Consider the following 17,674-nt stretch of genomic DNA (forward strand, 5'->3'; position numbering starts at 1 on the left):
GATGTTTTTTGAAATGCACCTGATTCCTGCTGTGGTGAAGGGCTGGTGGTCTGAGAACCTGAACACCGCAGGTTTCTCAGAAGTTTATATTTGTTGCACAAGCCATTCACCAAATGAGTGTGTTGTGCTCTGACTCTGGTTACTGAGAACAGCTTACTTTCATTTTCTCTAAATATATCAAAGTTTGACATGGCATACCACTCTGGATCATGGAAAAGGGGGGAAACGCCTCGAGTAATCCAAGCGGCATCTTTGTGGCTGCTGCTGGGTTAATTCAGAAAGCGGTGTGAGTTTCGAGAGATGCAGTGAGGGGCAGCCGCGTCAAGTCACAGAGGCGAGAGGATGCTTAGTGTATTCTAGTGCAGATCAACAGAAGGAAGTGAAGGTGCACTCTTTCTCTCTACCATTTGTAGTAAGTAGTTTGAGTAGACATTTGCTGTGTGAAGGATGTGTCATAGGCTTTTGATGCTTTGAGATACATTTACTAAAATTACAAATACGCTAAAATTAAATTTTCCTAGAGCTCATGGCTGAGTGGAACATTTCAGTACTTCCTATCAAGTATCAAGCATTAATTCTGTGTTTTGGCATCATTGCTGTATGACAGAGCTGGGGAGATTTTCTATTCAGTCCTGTGCAATCTGTCCACATAGTTGCTACATGATACAAAAACTTTGTGTTTGGCCAGACCAGCAACTTGTCCATCTGCTTGGCATACAGAAACAACATGAGGGGGATTTGGGTGTTTTAGACCTTGTAACAATGTTGAAAGAGAATTGATTTTGTGTATTTGAGAATGGAGTGCACATTTGCAGCTCCCACACACACATGTGCTAACACATTTCCTTATAAAGAAGCAGATTTCATCTTCGAGTGTCTTGGTCTATTTTCCATGGGTGATGGTATATATCAGAGTTTATACAGCACAAATAGCTCAGAATACGTAAAAACAGGCAGAAACATTTTCTTCCACAATTTAACAGTATAAGAGCTTCATCTGAGAAAGCATTATGCACACAGCTCCAGTGACTTCCTCATTCAGTTTTGTGGTTTGTGACTGACAAAGCACCCTCCTTTTATGCTGTGTTTGTCATTTGCTGTCTGCCTTCATTTTTGATCACAGCGCACTGAGACAGCAGTGATGGCAGGCACAACTGCTTTGCCGCTTCAACAATTAATCGCATCATTGGACAATACATGTCTGCCAAAAATTCTACAGGTTTGCTCTGGAGTCTATTTCCAAGGTAGGCGTTTTGTTATTTCAGTGATTCTGAACTGATACCGTGAGTGTAGATGAGGACAAAGATGAATAGAGTAGAAACTACTTGAGGAGATTAGATCGCTACAAATTGGAACATGTCTGGATTTTGTATCACGTCTGTCTGTATCAATTGCATACATTTATATCTATGTAGTATACAGGATTCAGTCTTTTCTTAACCCCAAACCAAATAAAATAGTGAGCATTTGTTTCAGTTGATATATTTGTACTGTTCCTGATTGATAGAAATATTTCAGATCAGAGTATGTAAGATTGTGTTCCGTAGAAAAATAAGAAAACGTTTTTTTGTGCTTGATGTATCTGCTCTTTGCTGAATCGTGATCTTTTTCTTTGTTCCTTTTTTGCTCTTTTTCTTACTTTCTCTTTCAGGGTCTATATATGAAATTTCTGGGAGTGAAGTGTGCTTTTCTACTGGAGATCTAATAAAGGTCGTTGGTATTGAGCTCATATCAGTAAGCTTTGAAGACATCATCAACAATGAGAAGTTTGAGTTGCCTATTAACCACACAGGTTGGTTTGTGCTTTATCAAGGTTGTTTTGAGAACAGATAAAGATTTTTTTGCTGACCACTGACACATATTTGTTTCTCAGAATTGTTCAAGGTTGTTCCAGAGGAGATGCCATACAGTACCGTAGAAGAGATGGTGAGCCTGAGGCCTGTTGGCCTGGAATCCTGCCTTCCCTTCACTTTCACCAGCCGCTCCAAGATGATCTTTGGAAATTTAACACTGGGGGCCGGGAAAGCTTTGACTGTGCTCTCCGTAGAGCGGCGTGAGGGTGACGAGGATCAGGTCCGCTGCCATATTCGAGGACAGCAGGAAGCTTCAGCCGAAGTGTGCATCCCTCTTTCTTCCCGAGGGGAATTCTTTGAGTGTGAGAGCGAGGAGTGCTTTACCCTGAAGGACATCATGTCCTCTGCGTCCCTGTGTAGTCGAAGGTTTCGCTTCAACAACCCCAGCAAAAGTGCCAAGCCATTTATCCTGAGTCCAATATACCAAGTCCACGCCATCATGCACTGTGAGAATAACTTTGTTTTTCTTTTACTTTAATTTTAAAAAGTAATTCAAATTATCTGGATCTTACATACAAAGGGCTCTTTTTTACATATCTGCATACATGTTCATCATTTTGTGTGTGTAAATTACGCAATAAATTGTCATAGTTAGCATATTTGTAATAGTTGATATACTGATTAAGATTTTAGATAAAAAACCAATGATGAGATCATTAAATATGATGCATTATTATATATCAAACTAACAGTATATAACGTAAAAAACAGCACTACCATGAGCAACTTCTAAATCAGTAAAAATTCACTTATAAACAGTAACTGTGTTATAATGTAATACACACTTGTTATATTGAGTATGTTAACACAGTATTGCTACTTTTATTCACTGTGTTCAAGTTCATTTAATTTAGTGCTGCCACTACATTTATATATAATATAATATTGCCTCTCACATTTATTTATTTTTTTTTGTACAGTAAGGAAGAATGTGTTGAAGTTCCCGTCCAGCTTAGAGGTGGATGTGATCGACGTCACTGAACTGTGCAAAGATATAAATTTTGTGACACCACTCAGTCTGACAGAGGTCCTTTCCCAATCTGATGAATCCTTCCCTACAGTAGTGGAGATACTGGAAGGCCCAGAGACCCGCCCTCCATTCAAGTGCAGCTGGCTAGCAGAACTTAGCAAAAATGAGCACCTGGTTTTTCACAAAAAAGGAACCTCAGCGATGGTTTTGTTATCGAGCTTGAAGAGCCGGAAGGCACAGCAGTACTTTCTGGTGTCTCAGCAATATGGCGGACGATTTCGAAGGCGGCCAAGAGAGTTTAACTCTGTGTATGAGCTATATGTTGCTTTAGTCCAGGCACCAGGTCTGACGGTCAGTGTAACAAGGAACTGTGAGGAAGTTGAGGAAGAGGGCCTGCCTGGTCTCAGTGTGGGGGAACAGCTGAAGGTTGTTCGCTTGGAAAGGATGGAGTTGCCTTGTGGAAGCAGCGAGGAACAGAATCAGTCCGTTGAGGCTCTTTTATGTCAGCGTCTTCAAGAGGAGGATGATGGGGATGATGATGATGATGATGATGATGATGATGATGAAAAGAAGGCCAAGCAGGAGAATGAGAAGGAGGAGATTTTTCTGCCTCTGTACATGCAGGGTCACTTTGTGGAGGTACTCTCTGATAACAAGAAGTACAAACTCAAGGACTTGAGTAAAGGGTTTAGTTTGCCGCTGGATGTTAAAGTGGTGAGCCGTGACACTGAACTCGAGACTGATCCATTAGTTGGGTTTGCATGTCTCAGAATAGAGGGGTCTATGTTAGAGCCCACCATCGAGGCAAGCTTTCCACACAGGCCAGACCACTGTTTCGAGATCCCAACCCAGTGGCTCACTATGTCTGTCTCTTTCACCAAGGATCCCCTGCCATGGCCCAGCGACCAACCCCCTAAGTGCCATGTGGATAGGGTTACTGAGGTGACAGACACATTCTTTTATGAATTTCGCAAACAGGGGAACTCAGATGAGGCTCCTCCTCCTCGACCACCAAAGCGAAATCTGTCATCTTCAGACCCTCCAAAAAAATCATCAAAAGCCTTAAAGAAACCACCCAAGGCAGGCAAATCCAAACATCAACCGGATAAAAGTGTACCAACCAAAGAGTTTGCCAGTTTAACTTTAAATAGCAAAAAAAGACCCCCAGCTCCCCCACCTCCAGTAAGTATGACCTTTGAGCATGTAGTACAGTTTCAGAGGTATTAAGAATTTCTTGTGGTTAAAGTGTCATTTTTAACGTGAGTTATTCAGTGAAGCAAACCAGTGTGACAACTGTGTAAGAAAGATATTTTCTCACATTTCAACTTTCAGGAAATCTCACACTGATCAAACACTATGCAAAACACAAGATGCTTCCACTTTTTGCTGTGGTAAAGAACTCATACGTGTAATAAAACAGAGTATTTTTGACTTCCTCCTTTTGTGCAGGTTATCTTTGATGATCAGCCTCCACCAGTTGTACCCCGAAAGCACTCAGCACCTGAAATGACAACGAGCAAAGCTCTGCCAAACACATACGTGAAAATGGAGGAATCTTTGAAAATAGGTGAAAATCTTTCTTCAGACTATTTCACAGTGTATGTGTGAAATAGTGTGTCACCATCCATGTCACACTTAAAGATTATGTCTCATGTTATTCCTCTGTAAATTCTGATGTCATCCAAAACCAACAATACTTTTCTACTTTTCTATCTTATACGTATGTAGCACTCAGTCACAAGCCCATATGTTCAAGCTGAAAGTGAAAATATTTAGATGAAGGTTACAAATATATAGTTTAATGTTTTAAAAAGGCAGGGTAACTTCTTAAGCTATTATCATATTTTGTCCACATAGTCTTTTCACTGGATTTGTTCACAGAAAGAAAAAATAGAGTACTGTGTATACAAGTTGCACTAACTGATAAACGTATGCTTCTTTCTCCCTAGCAGCGGTATGTGACATTGTAGCAGATGAGGACAGTGACCACGACTATGAAATGGTGGATGATAATTTTGCAACAATGATGAAGAAAGCACAAGAGAATGTCATGTTCTACTAAGAATCACATTCTCATACAACAATGAGCTGTGGGAACTGAATTTAAGAATGAGTAAAGGAAAACCTTGTACTGCAGTTTTTAAGCTCTATATTATTCAGCTATAAACTCCTGACAGTATACTACACCTGTTAGGACCCCTGAGATTGTTTGCAAGATTTAAAGCACCCTGAGGAGCTTCTGGTGACTCGTGGTACAATAGAGAAAAATGGAGCAGGTTGCCCTGTTGTTTGTATCAGCTGCTCAACCAGCACATGATCAGCACAGTTAACAGCTCAACCCACTCCGTCCTCTTCAAGGTTTTCCCTGCTTTATTACACAGTATACCACTCAAACTTTGGCTGAACTAATGCTGCCTTTATCGTAGTATTTGTTGGAATATGATACATTACCTTCGTACAGCTTGTTCAAACTTGTCAGAAAAGTGTTGATTTAATTCTTTGGTAGTTTTGGGGGCTGTAACTTGTAGTTTTGTAAATAATAGAATTATATTGTGCAATACAAAACAGTTATATGGTTCATTCTAGAATAAAACATAAGCAACTTTTTACAGTATAATACAAGAATACACAAAACTGCCTAAAATTGCCAATGTTGAATCAACACCTCTTAATCTCACAACAAAAATTATAAGCTTTGCATAGGTAGTAATGGGTTACTTTTTTATTGTATAAGCATTTATTGTATATGTCAAACTCCTTCCGTGTATATATGCAAACTCTAAACAGAAACAGCTAATAGTCAGTCCTTGCTGGGAGGCAACAGTTAACCACAGTGGCGACAAAAAGGAGACTGCTGCTTCTCACGTCGTCATGCATTCTATTGCAAGCAGTAACAGAAGCGTTGTCTCCCACCACATCAAACTAATGACCTGAGAGTACAAAAAGGTGCGGCACATTATGTCAAATGCTGTTTTTATTTATTTCATTGAAGATTCCATGATAGAAGTATTCTCATTTCAGTTATATACTGTGGACTGGGAACATGTTCCCAAAAAAATGTATATAGGTTTTGAAACTTGTTGAGTAATGAATGTGAAAAGCTTCCTGCCAAAGAGATAATATACAACATAATATACGAGTTCATTTTGTGTACTATCTTACAAGGACATCGTAGCTTAACTTGTCTGTAGGTGGATTTTGTACCAAAGACATCTCTTAAAGTTCAGAATGTACTCAGACCTATTTCCTTTATTCAAATTTTGTCATGTCTTTCAGACAGATGTGTTGGTCTATATTTCTGCATCATGCCCAGTCAACTGAATTTGACACAGGTGGACTCACTTGGAGTCAAGTAAAGACAAACATCTAAAGCATAAGATGCTAAATTCAGTTTGTTGTGGCATGGCTAAATATGAGAATACATATGTAAATGAATTGTTGTATTTAAGTCTGAATAAATTTGCAAAAAATTGCTTGTTCATTATGGGGCTGTGTGATTATTGAAGGGAGTAGTTGTTTGAAATGGAGGTTTAATGCAACAAAATGTGGAAAAGTGAACCGTACAGACTATAATATTAAGAATTACCTTTATTTTGTTGGAAAAATATTTCATAAGCATTTCATAATGTTATAAATTGTGAGACAAAAGAGTTGCTGTTAGCCGACCAAACTGTATTTTGAATTATTTTTTAATTTTGTCAAAAGTAAGTTACATAGACAAAAATAAATCCAGTACTTTTGCTTTCAATATTTAAAATTACAAAATGATTTACAGTGGACAGTAGTATTACCTGCTAACAGCTTTAGTAGCAACACTTTTAGGACTAGGAAAAAAGCAGAAGCAAACCCGGGATTACAGGATGTGTAAATCTACAGTCATCGAATATAAACGATGTGCTTTTGAACTAAACAGAGGAGTGATCAGAGTTCAGAAAGGTCAAATAAGTATCCCCACTGGTGCTGGGAAGGTCAAGTGTCTAATCGTCGTTGTCTGTTGATTTGAAGTGATCTTCGTCAATGGTGGAAAAGATGTGACCTTCGTTGCTTAGAAATTCCACTGCTTGCCTGTTAGAGCACAAAGACAAATGTGAATCATATTTCTGCAGCACTTTGACTTTCTCTACTGAGGAGCTCACTTTTGGACACATTCACAATAATCCTACATGATCGGTCAAAGTGACATTTGAGTAGAGGATGAACTTCATATGTTCAAAACAAAGATAGATAGGTGCTTCACAATTAAAAGAAAACAAATGATGGATCGGAAAAAGAAAATTTGAATTAGTATTAAATAAAATTCTATTACTTGATAACAGCCAGACTCATGCCACTGAGTCTCTGCTTCAGGTCCTGAATGCTGATGCCCTGTGCGTCAGGACAGCTTCTTATCAAACTCAGCACCTTGAAAGATGGAGACATACATTAAAACTTGTGAGTCAAACTACAAATATAGAAGCATTTTTTGCACTCTGCTAACTTCTACTAACTTAGCTTATTGTGAAACCATCATGAGTATGCCGTTACCATGTTATTCTTAGTTATAATAACACAGGAAGTAAATGAAAAAATGTTGTCTGGTAGTGCATAAAGAAGAAAAAAAAAAAAAAAAAAAGCTTTGGTCTTAACCCACTGACAATTTTTATATCTAGTTAGTTCTTGTATATGAGGCCACTGCACCGACCTGCATAATAATGGAGCCAACCTCTCTTAAGGTAGTGAATTGTAAAATTCCAACATGAATCTGTCATTTAGACTCACCTGATTCTGGTTTCCACTTAACCCATTGTTAGCCATGTCGTTAGCACCTGCATAGCCCCCTGTCACCCCCCCCATGCTCCCCATGCCTGGCCGAGACATGGGTGTGGCGTTACTGCTCATTCCCCCTTCAGTCCCCATCTGAAAGAGAAACGGAACTAAATTGTGCTCACAATGCAATTCCTGGTAACAGTGTTAGGGACATTTTTAAATATAGATACTTATTTACTTATTACTAATTTTATACCAAAATTATTATTTTTTAAAATAAATTATTGAGTGAAATTTATTCCAGTTTAAAAGACAGCTGGATTTCTTGTCTTAACTGGGCTGGGGTCTTCTGTTGTCAGTTGCACCAACAATAAACAGACTACCTTCATCTGCCTCCGACCAACCCAAACGTGTGCTTTCACTGTCAGTGAATACATTTGACTCTGCCATTGAACTTATGGCAGCAGTACTGCGAGCACAACACAAACTAACTAGTGGTTTCATTTATACTGTGTTGGGTTTCTCTGCACTAACTTAAATGAGACATTCCCTAACATAAGTAGTATTCATCGGAACCAATAGTTAACTGGACTACCACGCTATGTTGCAACCAACACTAAAAGGCTTTTTGTGGTTAATGCTGATGATATATTACCATGCTCTGAGGTTTGCTGAGCACCATGTGCGCTTGGACCACCTCCAGCATATGTGAGGTGATTTCGTTCATATCCTCCAGGGGTCTGACGCTGAACGCCACGACAGACCTGTGGTTCTAGAGACAGGAAGACAAACACCGACACGCTCAGTGAATCATAAAAAAAAGAAGAAAAAGATAAAGTTCAGACAATTCACAGAGGAACTAAAGGGAGGGGTCAGATTTGGGAAACGTCCTCCTAATCTCATACACTTACTTCATTAAAACCAAACAAAAACCATGTTGGTCAGCATACCACGGCCGTCTCAAACAGAACAGCAGTAAAATTTAGAAGCATAACACGGCAACAAATACATAAGCTATAAATGTGAATAACACTTCCAAAATATAGAACTTGTGAAACAAGTTAACAGTGGGGCAAAAAAGTATTTGGTCAGCCACCAATTGTGCAAGTTCTCCCACTTAAAAAGATGAGGCCTGTAATTTTCATCATAGGTATACCTCAACTATGAGAGACAAAATGAGAAGAGGAAAAAAAAAAAAAAAAAAAAATAAAAATAATCCAGAAAATCACTCAGTCTGATTTTTAAAGAATTTATTTGCAAATTATGGTGGAAAATAAGTATTTGGTCAATGACAAAAGTTCATCTCATTACTTTGTTATATACCCTTTGTTGGCAATGACAGAGGTCAAACGTTTTCTGTAAGTCTTCACAAGGTTTTCACACACTGTTGCTGGTATTTTGGCCCATTCCTCCATGCAGATCTCCTCTAGAGCAGTGATGTTTTGGGGCTGTTGCTGGGCAACACGGACTTTCAACTCCCTCCAAAGATTTTCTACGGGGTTGAGATCTGGAGACTGAACTAGGCCGCTCCAGGACCTTGAAATGCTTCTTACGGAGCCACTCCTTCGTTGCCCGGGCGGTGATTGGGATCATTGTCATGCTGAAAGACCCAGCCACATTTCATCTTCAATGCCCTTGCTGATGGAAGGAGGTTTCCACTCAAAATCTCACGATACATGGCCCCATTCATTCTTTCCTTTACACGGATCAGTCGTCCTGGTCCCTTTGCAGAAAAACAGCCCCAAAGCATGATGTTTCCACCCCCATGCTTCACAGTAGGTATGGTGTTCTTTGGATGCAACTCAGCATTCTTTCTCCTCCAAACACGACAAGTTGAGTTTTTACCAAAAAGTTCTATTTTGGTTTCATCTGACATTCTCCCAATCCTCTTCTGGATCATCCAAATGCTCTCTAGCAAACTTCAGATGGGCCTGGACATGTACTGGCTTAAGCAGGGGGACACGTCTGGCACTGCAGGATTTGAGTCCCTGGCGGCGTAGTGTGTTGCTGATGGTAGCCTTTGTTACTTTGGTCCCAGCTCTCTGCAGGTCATTCACTAGGTCCCCCCGTGTGGTTCTGGGATTTTTGCTCACCGTTCTTGTGATCATTTTGACCACACGGGGTGAGATCTGGCGTGGAGCCCCAGATCGAGGGAGATTATCAGTGGTCTTGTATGTCTTCCATTTTCTAATTCTAATTGCTCCCACAGTTGATTTCTTCACACCAAGCTTCTTACCTATTGCAGATTCAGTCTTCCCAGCCTGGTGCAGGTCTACAATTTTGTTTCTGGTGTTCTTTGACAGCTCTTTGGTCTTGGCCATAGTGGAGTTTGGAGTGTGACTGTTTGAGGTTGTGGACAGGTGTCTTTTATACTGATATCGAGTTCAAACAGGTGCCATTAATACAGGTAACGAGTGGAGGACAGAGGAGCCTCTTAAAGAAGAAGTTACAGGTCTGTGGGAGCCAGAAATCTTGCTTGTTTGTAGGTGACCAAATACTTATTTTTCCGAGGAATTTACCAATTAATTCATTAAAAATCCTACAATGTGATTTCCTGGATTCTTTCCCCCCATTCTGTCTCTCATAGTTGAAGTGGATGAAAATTACAGGCCTCTCTCATTTTTTTAAGTGGGAGAACTTGCACAATTGGTGGCTGACTAAATACTTTTTTGCCCCACTGTATATGTACCAGCAACTTAAATTTCCTATGGTCATATCTCCTCGCAAGGGAGATAAATAAAGCTAAGTCCCAATTTGTTTCTGGGTGCTATGGAGAGGATTTTAGGACATTAAACTCACCTGAAAGGATCGCAGATTGCCGGAAACTTTGACATACGTGCCTGGGGGCAGGACAGTGCTGTCAACACTGGGGTCCTGAACAAATAAAAATCACAGAATAATCACTAACAGATTTGAGTTCTGTAATGTCCCAAACAAAAACCTGATAGAGCTTCAAGTTTTCAATGAGAACCAGTGGAGTCAGTTATTACTTGTAGCAAAAAGTGTGGGATTATTACCAAACCTCACACTTTATATTTGCTCTGGGTCTTGATCTTACATTCGTAATTCATGCTGGTATGTGTAACTCTATGGTTGTTTAACCTGATCATTTTATGTTTCTGAATGTGTATACTTTCATTTGTACCATGCGTGTGACTCAAAACTTCCTCAATTTGCCGACAAAGTTGAGATGGGAAGTGACATTTGTTACCCAGAAATGATGGTCAGTAATGACTATGCTCTGAACTATCACACCAATGCCATCAAATGATCTCACATCCATAAAATAATGCATTGTTTTAGGTGGTTGAAGAATCACCTTTTTTTTTTTTTTTTTTAACGGTTCATATACATCTCTCACATGTGAGCATAAGTAAAACAGCAGAATATTTTATTTATTTATTTTTAATTGTGTGGACAAAGGTAAAATGACACCCACTAACCTCTGTGTCTACCCACTGCTTCACGTCCATGGGAGCACCTGTCATGTCATCGACCTTGTACTGGATATTGGTCATGGATTTGTCTGTGCTCCTGATGACACCCACAATGGTAACCTACGAGAAAGACAAAGAACATGATCTGTTATCGAACAAAGCAACTGGGAAAGTTAAATGACTACATATTAATTAAGGTGTGTAACAATATGCTGTATTTTATTATCACTTGAATTACTACATATGGCACGAAAGAAGTGTTTCCTTCAGAATTATATGAACAATGCAGGTTGTGGGTTCAAGCCCCTTTTCTATATTTTTGACCATTTAAACGATCATATAAAAAACGGCACTAACTTCAGAGCTAGCAACCTACATGCAAGTTTTGATGAAAATGTGGATTGTGCAATCACACAGTTGACATACCTCTTTGCCATTTTAGTTACAGAGAATTAGCCATTTTAAAAATAGTTTCTACCTTTGCATATGCAAATGTTCCTCAAAATAAGTTCCTCTCTGACATTATTTTGCAGGGGCCCTGTCGCTACATCTTGTGTTTGCTTTAAAGAAATGCAAACACGCCAAGGTTTTTTATTTTTATTTTCAGCACTGTGAAGATAGGTCCTATCACAGACAGCATATACAGACAGGTCTTAACTGCTGAAATGTAAATGAATCAATTAATTAATTAAAATGACAATGGATTAAACATTAAAGTCATTTCTCAAACAAAAATTTGCTAGTTCCATCTTACCTGGGCAACTTCCACATCTCCTACTTTGAAGGTCTCATCAGCCTGGGAAGCAGACATGAGCTGAGACACTGTGCAGGGGATTATTTGTGTCGCACGGGTTCTCTGTAAAATACACACACAGGGTTTCTGCACGGTTCCCCAATTTTCATCTTTTAACAAGACTTTTTAATACCCCATAGAATGTAATTGAATACCACTTTTACAGTCATACTGGTCAAACAATGGCAGAAAACAAAGGACTACATGTCATATTTTTGTTAGTGCTTCACAGCTGTGTATGACAATAATTCCTTGTAACATAGTCTATTAATGTGACCTGGACCCATGTATAGATTGCTGGTCCAGGAGACAAAGACGCATGACCAGGAGCCCACTGTCTCATCTCCATCATGTGTGAAGCTACTGAAAACTGATTAATGGATGTAGTTAAAAAATAAATAACGTGTTAATTTTAGTTTTTGCTCAAATCGACAGCATTCCTAACAAATGTCTCCTGGTAGCCAAAGGGGTAACTGCTGTTAATGTTTACAGCAAGGACATCTTTGCACACAGGTTGACTGCTGTGCCTCACCATCCTACTGTAATTCAGTGTTTACATCAACACACAGGGATATTTGCGCAAATGTGTAAAAGGGAAAGAGGGGCTAAATAGACAGATTGATAAATAAAATCTGTTTCAAGCTTCCAGTGGATTATAGAGAGGTACAGACCCCTTTCTTCTCTCCTCCCTGGGATAAAGCCGGTGATGCAAAACCTCCTGGAGACTGAGTGTAACCCCCGACCATACTGGACTCATTGTACCCTCCTGGAAAAAACAAAAAGGCAGTGACAGTTGACTTAACTCGGTGTTTACACCACACACGACTCTGCTAACTACCAGCCAAGACACAACAACAAAAAGGAGTTCGTTCATATTCAAGCTAACGTTAGTTGCAGTCAAACAACATGACCACTTTATGAACACAACAGAGTGGAAATTAAACTCACCCTGATTCCACATGTTGGCACCTTGTATTTAAGTTAATAAAATCGATATTACTGACACTGGAGCAGGGGCAACAACAGCACGCAGGTTTTAGACGTCTTACTTGTGTGGAAGTCCCGCGCCAAACTCAATATACAGCGCATGCGCATAGCGGAAGTCCCGCGAAATCTTCAACGTGACCAATGTTTTTGCCCTGGTTTTCGTTTGTCAGACGGGCCTCAATCTCTGTGTGTGTGTGTGTGTGTGTGTGTGTGTGTGTGTGTGTGTGTGTGTGTGTGTGTGTGTGTGTGCATACCACATTTGTCGCAATGATTGGCGCGCTCGACTCTCAGCTACGGCCCTAACCATACTAATAGTGTGTAGTCATCTGACATTTTGGATGATATAATTTACTGGGGGCGCTGTACAGCTTTGTAGAAAGAGTGCCTGAGAGGTAAAGCTCGGGGCTCACGCTAGTCTAACAAGCAGGGCGGTGAGCCAGGGCTTTGATGCCTTCATGTGCTGTGGGAAATATTGCTTTCACTAACAATGTACTCCATCGAGGCAACGTTACACACAGTACTGGATAATGTTGAGTAAAATATAGGAGGAAATATACCCTCAAGCTTTGACAAGTCTGGAATTCTAAAATGTCTACCTACCTTTTAAATGCTTCTCCCCTGTATTAACATCTTACTGTCAAAAATCAGCTGTAAAGACACATATTTGCTCTTAAATTACAACCTCAGATACAGAAAGTACGAGCATTACTTGAAGGCAGCATACGCACCTCAAGCCAGTGTAAATTTTACAATGTAACAAGAATGGATACATTACCACTCTGATTAAAGAAAACAAACATGCATCCATTCGCGGTGTGAACTTTTATAGGTCAAGTGTAAGATGCTATTTTTGAAACTGTAAAAATAGGCCTACTGATTTTATCTTGAGCCTAAATAAAAACAGTTCATGAGGAAGGATTCGCCAAGTACCCAGATTACTGTCTCTGATGCCTTTTTATGGTGATCTCGAATATGTAGCCTATAATTAGCTTTTATTTGCTTTATAGTCTATGAGTTTACACTACATTAGATGTGTTCTGGGCGTGCTGCCAAAACTCTCTTAATCTAGGGGATATTTATCCCTTTTAATTCATTATGCACACTGACTTTTGAATTTTATTAATAATAAGAAAGGTGTAGCCCATATTAGGCTATCGAAGATAGGCTGTTCGTTTTATATTTGAAATTTTATCAGTAGAGTTAGGGAACCATATATAAAACGTCTCTCTTGCAGAGTAATGGACTACCCTCAAGCCAAAGATACGTCATGAATAGCTGTATCTTATCTTGCTTTGCCCTTTATAGACTTACCTCTCAAGCCTAGACTTCACTTTTGTCGGATGTTTGCTTTCTTCCAAGAGTTCAGCATGTCCGCAGTGAAGCTGCTCCTGTCTTGTCTGCTTTTCAAAGAGGCCCATACGCTGTCAGGTGGGTTAAGTGTCCAAAAGACCAAAAATACACGGAAATGTTTCTTCAAATGCTCCTAGCTTTTTTTCTGGAATAACTTCGTGTGTGCAATTACGCATGTTTTTTTTTTATATATACATATGTATATCCAGGGAACTTCTGGCACATCACGGATCTGCATTTGGACCATACATACAATTTGACCGACACCCCTGAACTGGTGTGCGCATCAAGCGGTAAACGACCCGCAGTGAATGCGGGGAAATTTGGAGACTACGCTTGTGACTCGCCATGGCATCTTATCAACTCCTCTGTGTATGCCATGAAGGATATTCTGCCAGACCCGGACTTCATCGTGTGGACAGGGTATATGTGTCTGTTCTATACTGAATGGATAATTGCCTTGTGTTAAGTCCCAAGTCCAGCTTCGTAATCATGGTGTTTTTTTTACGAGATACCATGTACTCGTGGCACAACAAGAGAATGCTGCGTAGTTCACCATAAAGAACTACTGTATATTCCTACTGTACTTTCGTGGACCGGACCCTCTCATCAATTCCTCTCAATCACTGCCTCTTACAACATTTAATACTTAATCTAAAAAGGAGAAGCCGATTTTGAACAACATGTGTTTTGCTTCTCAGAGATGACACACCACATCTACCCAATGAGGATCTGGGAGAAGCCAAAGTACTGGAAATTATCAGCAACCTCACTCACATCATAAAACAGATCTTTCCAAGTAAGTCTAAGTTAAAAATCCTGTGTATCATCATCATAGAGCAACATTCATTTGAGTGTTTTAGTATTGATTTAGTATCGTTAATGATGAAAGTTCTTCATTGCCTTCCTCAGACACTAAAGTGTACCCTGCCCTGGGGAACCATGATTACCACCCCAAGAGCCAGCTCCCTGCAGGCCCAAACTACATCTATAACCAGACAGCAGAAATGTGGCAGGACTGGTTGGAGCCAGAGTCCAAAATGACATTTATAAAAGGTGAAAATAGCCTCATCTGATACTAACAAATGTATGCATGATTGCTCTCCTAAGAATCAACAAATCCAATTATGACAATTTCACAAATTATACATTTTGAAGCACATGTCATGTGTTTTCTACAATGTTCCTCCTCTGCAGGTGGATATTACACAGAAAAGCTGCTGAGTCGAAAAGGTTTCAGGATGCTGGTCCTCAACACTAACCTCTATTATGACCAGAACAAGCTGACCACGGACATGGACGACCCAGCGGGACAGTTTAGCTGGGCTGATCATGTTCTTACTGAAGCTGCCAACAACAAAGAGAAGGCAAAGCATCTTGTCCATCTGTGCTTTGCAACAGGGGTTAAATTGGATTTAAAAGTGGGAGCCCCATCACAATTAGTAAGGTGTTTAAGGGACTTCCACTTATCCGCAGTCCTGCCTTTAATGTGTTGTCATGTTTGAATTAGTCCTACTGAGCAATCAAAAATACCTTGCATGAGTTATTCTTTCCTCTTTTTACATTTGGTTACCAGGGTAAACAGAAGGAATACTGTCCATTTAAATCTCTTGTACTGTATGACTAATAATGAAAAACAGGTTGTGAGAGAGATTAATTTTAATCGCAACCAGACACTATCTGGAGTTGAGCTCTTTCTAGTTGCTCTGGCTCACTTTAACCCCCTGCCTTGCATAAAGATTGATCAGTTAAAGTAGTAGAACTCAGAAAATGAAAACTGATAATTTTTAACTAACTCTACATTGGTTTCTCTACCAGGTGTACATCATTGGCCACGTTCCCCCAGGTTTCTTTGAGAAGAAGAGAAATAAGCCGTGGTTTACACCTAAATTCAACCAGAAATACTTGGATTTAATTCAGAAGCATCATCCCGTCATACTCGGGCAGTTCTTTGGCCATCACCATACGGATAGTTTCCGCATGTTCTACAACACAGAGGGTAAAATCATTCTATTATGATACTACCACTACAACTAAGACAAACTCTTCCCCTTGTTTTGCATCAGTGTTGATTGATTTGACAGGGGTGCACAGTGAAGCTCACACTAAGAGCCAAGATCTTACATGACCTTATGCCATACATACATTTGTAATATTAGGAAAATCAGCAGGGATTCCTTTTTATCTTTCTACAGACTCTCCCATCAGTACAATGTTCCTCAGCCCAGGAGTCACACCGTGGAAAACAACACTTCCTGGAGTCGTGGATGGAGCAAACAACCCTGGGATTCGTGTCTTTGAATATGACACCCAAACACTTCTTGTTAAAGTAAGTCAGTGCCAGTCTGTGTAATTTCCATTCAAACATATTCAGGAACCTCTTTAAGTTGCAGAATACATCTTAAGTTCAGAAAAAGCCCTGTAGCAAATTCTGTTTTCATTTCTGCTTTTAAACCACTTATCTGAACACCCTCAGGATGTGGTGACTTATTATCTGAACCTGACTCGCGCTAATGCTGCTCGTGGGCGCTGGGAGAAAGAATACCGCCTCACAGAGAGCTTCAGAGTGCCAGACGCCTCCCCAGCTTCCATGCACCAGGTTCTGGAGAGCATTGCCAATAGCCACTGCTACCTACAGAAGTACTATGTGTTCAACTCTGTCAGCTATGACCTGACAGAGTGTGACAGTGACTGCCGTGTTGACCACGTGTGTGCAGCCAGAGAGGTTGACTTCAACAAGTATAAATGCTGTCTGGAAAAAGAGGGGGCGGTTGCCATTCATGCTGGGTTGCTGCCAGTTCTCTCCGTGGCTGTAAGTCTGGTGTTAGCCAGTCGGTAATGATCATCTATCACAGATATGAATATGTTAGTGAAGCCTCAGGAAGTTATTGAATAGAAAAACTGAAATTCAAGATCAAGCATTTTGTATATTGTGGTCATGTAAATATTTGTACAAATGACTAGATTTAACAGTTAGCATCACATCAACATGTCTTCATGTTTTAAATTATTGGATATCTGTAATTTAACTGAGTCATTCACTAGATATAATTAAACAGTGAAAAAACAACCTTTGGCTTTGGCAATCTCTTTGAGCGGCCTCTTTACCTTGTTTTATTGCTATTGGTTGAGTACTTCATTTCCAGTCACTCTAAAAACTAAGTACATACAATGCAACTGTGATATTCTGGATCAAATCCACACTTTAGTCAAATGTTTCTCCCTCCTCAAACTTTCCTGTCAAACTCTGCTGTATTTATTTAATAAACTCAGAAATCAATCTTACTTGTATGAATGTTGTTTTAACAGAAACAATCAATGCACGTGTAATATCAGCATGATTAATAATAATTGCACTTATTCATCTCTGTGTCCGTTAAATGCACTGAACATAACAGGTAAGGCTGCATTATCTTGGTTCTACGATTATTCCTTTTATCTCATCTAACTATATAAAGATTAAATATTAAATTAGTTTTTGATTACGGCCAGTAAACTGAGGGGAACTCAGTGTGATTGCAGAACATTACAGATACCA

The 17,674-nt window shown here is 39.7% G+C and overlaps 3 protein-coding genes across 7 annotated transcripts; 2 read left to right on the forward strand and 1 right to left on the reverse strand.

Moving 5' to 3' along the window:
* The first annotated feature begins 138 nt into the window (after positions 1 to 138).
* Positions 139 to 6,307, forward strand: themis2 (thymocyte selection associated family member 2). 3 transcript variants are annotated; one of them, XM_087172605.1, is made up of 7 exons: positions 139 to 412; positions 1,124 to 1,244; positions 1,652 to 1,792; positions 1,874 to 2,299; positions 2,774 to 4,005; positions 4,273 to 4,390; positions 4,773 to 6,307. In XM_087172605.1, exons 2-7 carry the CDS (start codon positions 1,142 to 1,144, stop codon positions 4,883 to 4,885), a joined length of 2,133 nt encoding a protein of 710 aa, XP_087028731.1. In that variant the 5' UTR covers positions 139 to 412; positions 1,124 to 1,141; the 3' UTR covers positions 4,886 to 6,307. The 3 variants fall into 3 exon arrangements, with proteins under 3 accessions (XP_087028731.1, XP_087028732.1, XP_023256872.1); XM_087172606.1 differs by having other exon boundaries at positions 4,776 to 6,307; XM_023401104.2 differs by having other exon boundaries at positions 139 to 385.
* A 187-nt stretch (positions 6,308 to 6,494) lies between these two features.
* On the reverse strand, positions 6,495 to 14,233 carry rpa2 (replication protein A2). 2 transcript variants are annotated; one of them, XM_023401108.2, is made up of 9 exons: positions 14,098 to 14,233; positions 12,471 to 12,565; positions 11,761 to 11,862; positions 11,013 to 11,126; positions 10,369 to 10,443; positions 8,225 to 8,341; positions 7,582 to 7,719; positions 7,130 to 7,224; positions 6,495 to 6,888 (listed from the first exon to the last, which is right to left on the reverse strand). In XM_023401108.2, the coding sequence occupies exons 2-9, from the start codon at positions 12,543 to 12,545 to the stop codon at positions 6,801 to 6,803; spliced, it is 804 nt and encodes a 267-aa protein (XP_023256876.1). In that variant the 5' UTR covers positions 12,546 to 12,565; positions 14,098 to 14,233; the 3' UTR covers positions 6,495 to 6,800. The 2 variants fall into 2 exon arrangements, with proteins under 2 accessions (XP_023256876.1, XP_023256875.1); XM_023401107.2 differs by lacking the exon at positions 14,098 to 14,233 and adding an exon at positions 12,748 to 12,890.
* smpdl3b (sphingomyelin phosphodiesterase acid like 3B) lies at positions 14,092 to 17,416 on the forward strand. 2 transcript variants are annotated; one of them, XM_023401105.2, is made up of 8 exons: positions 14,092 to 14,214; positions 14,346 to 14,559; positions 14,838 to 14,935; positions 15,049 to 15,192; positions 15,334 to 15,578; positions 15,955 to 16,135; positions 16,332 to 16,465; positions 16,613 to 17,416. In XM_023401105.2, the coding sequence occupies exons 1-8, from the start codon at positions 14,127 to 14,129 to the stop codon at positions 16,973 to 16,975; spliced, it is 1,467 nt and encodes a 488-aa protein (XP_023256873.1). In that variant the 5' UTR covers positions 14,092 to 14,126; the 3' UTR covers positions 16,976 to 17,416. The 2 variants fall into 2 exon arrangements, with proteins under 2 accessions (XP_023256873.1, XP_023256874.1); XM_023401106.2 differs by having other exon boundaries at positions 15,334 to 15,503.
* Positions 17,417 to 17,674: the final 258 nt, after the last annotated feature.

The sequence above is a fragment of the Seriola lalandi genome, unplaced genomic scaffold, assembly GCF_002814215.2.
Source record: "Seriola lalandi dorsalis isolate HSWRI2012SDOR001 ecotype SW California unplaced genomic scaffold, Sedor1 jcf7180002053444, whole genome shotgun sequence".
Classification (NCBI taxonomy): domain Eukaryota; kingdom Metazoa; phylum Chordata; class Actinopteri; order Carangiformes; family Carangidae; genus Seriola; species Seriola lalandi.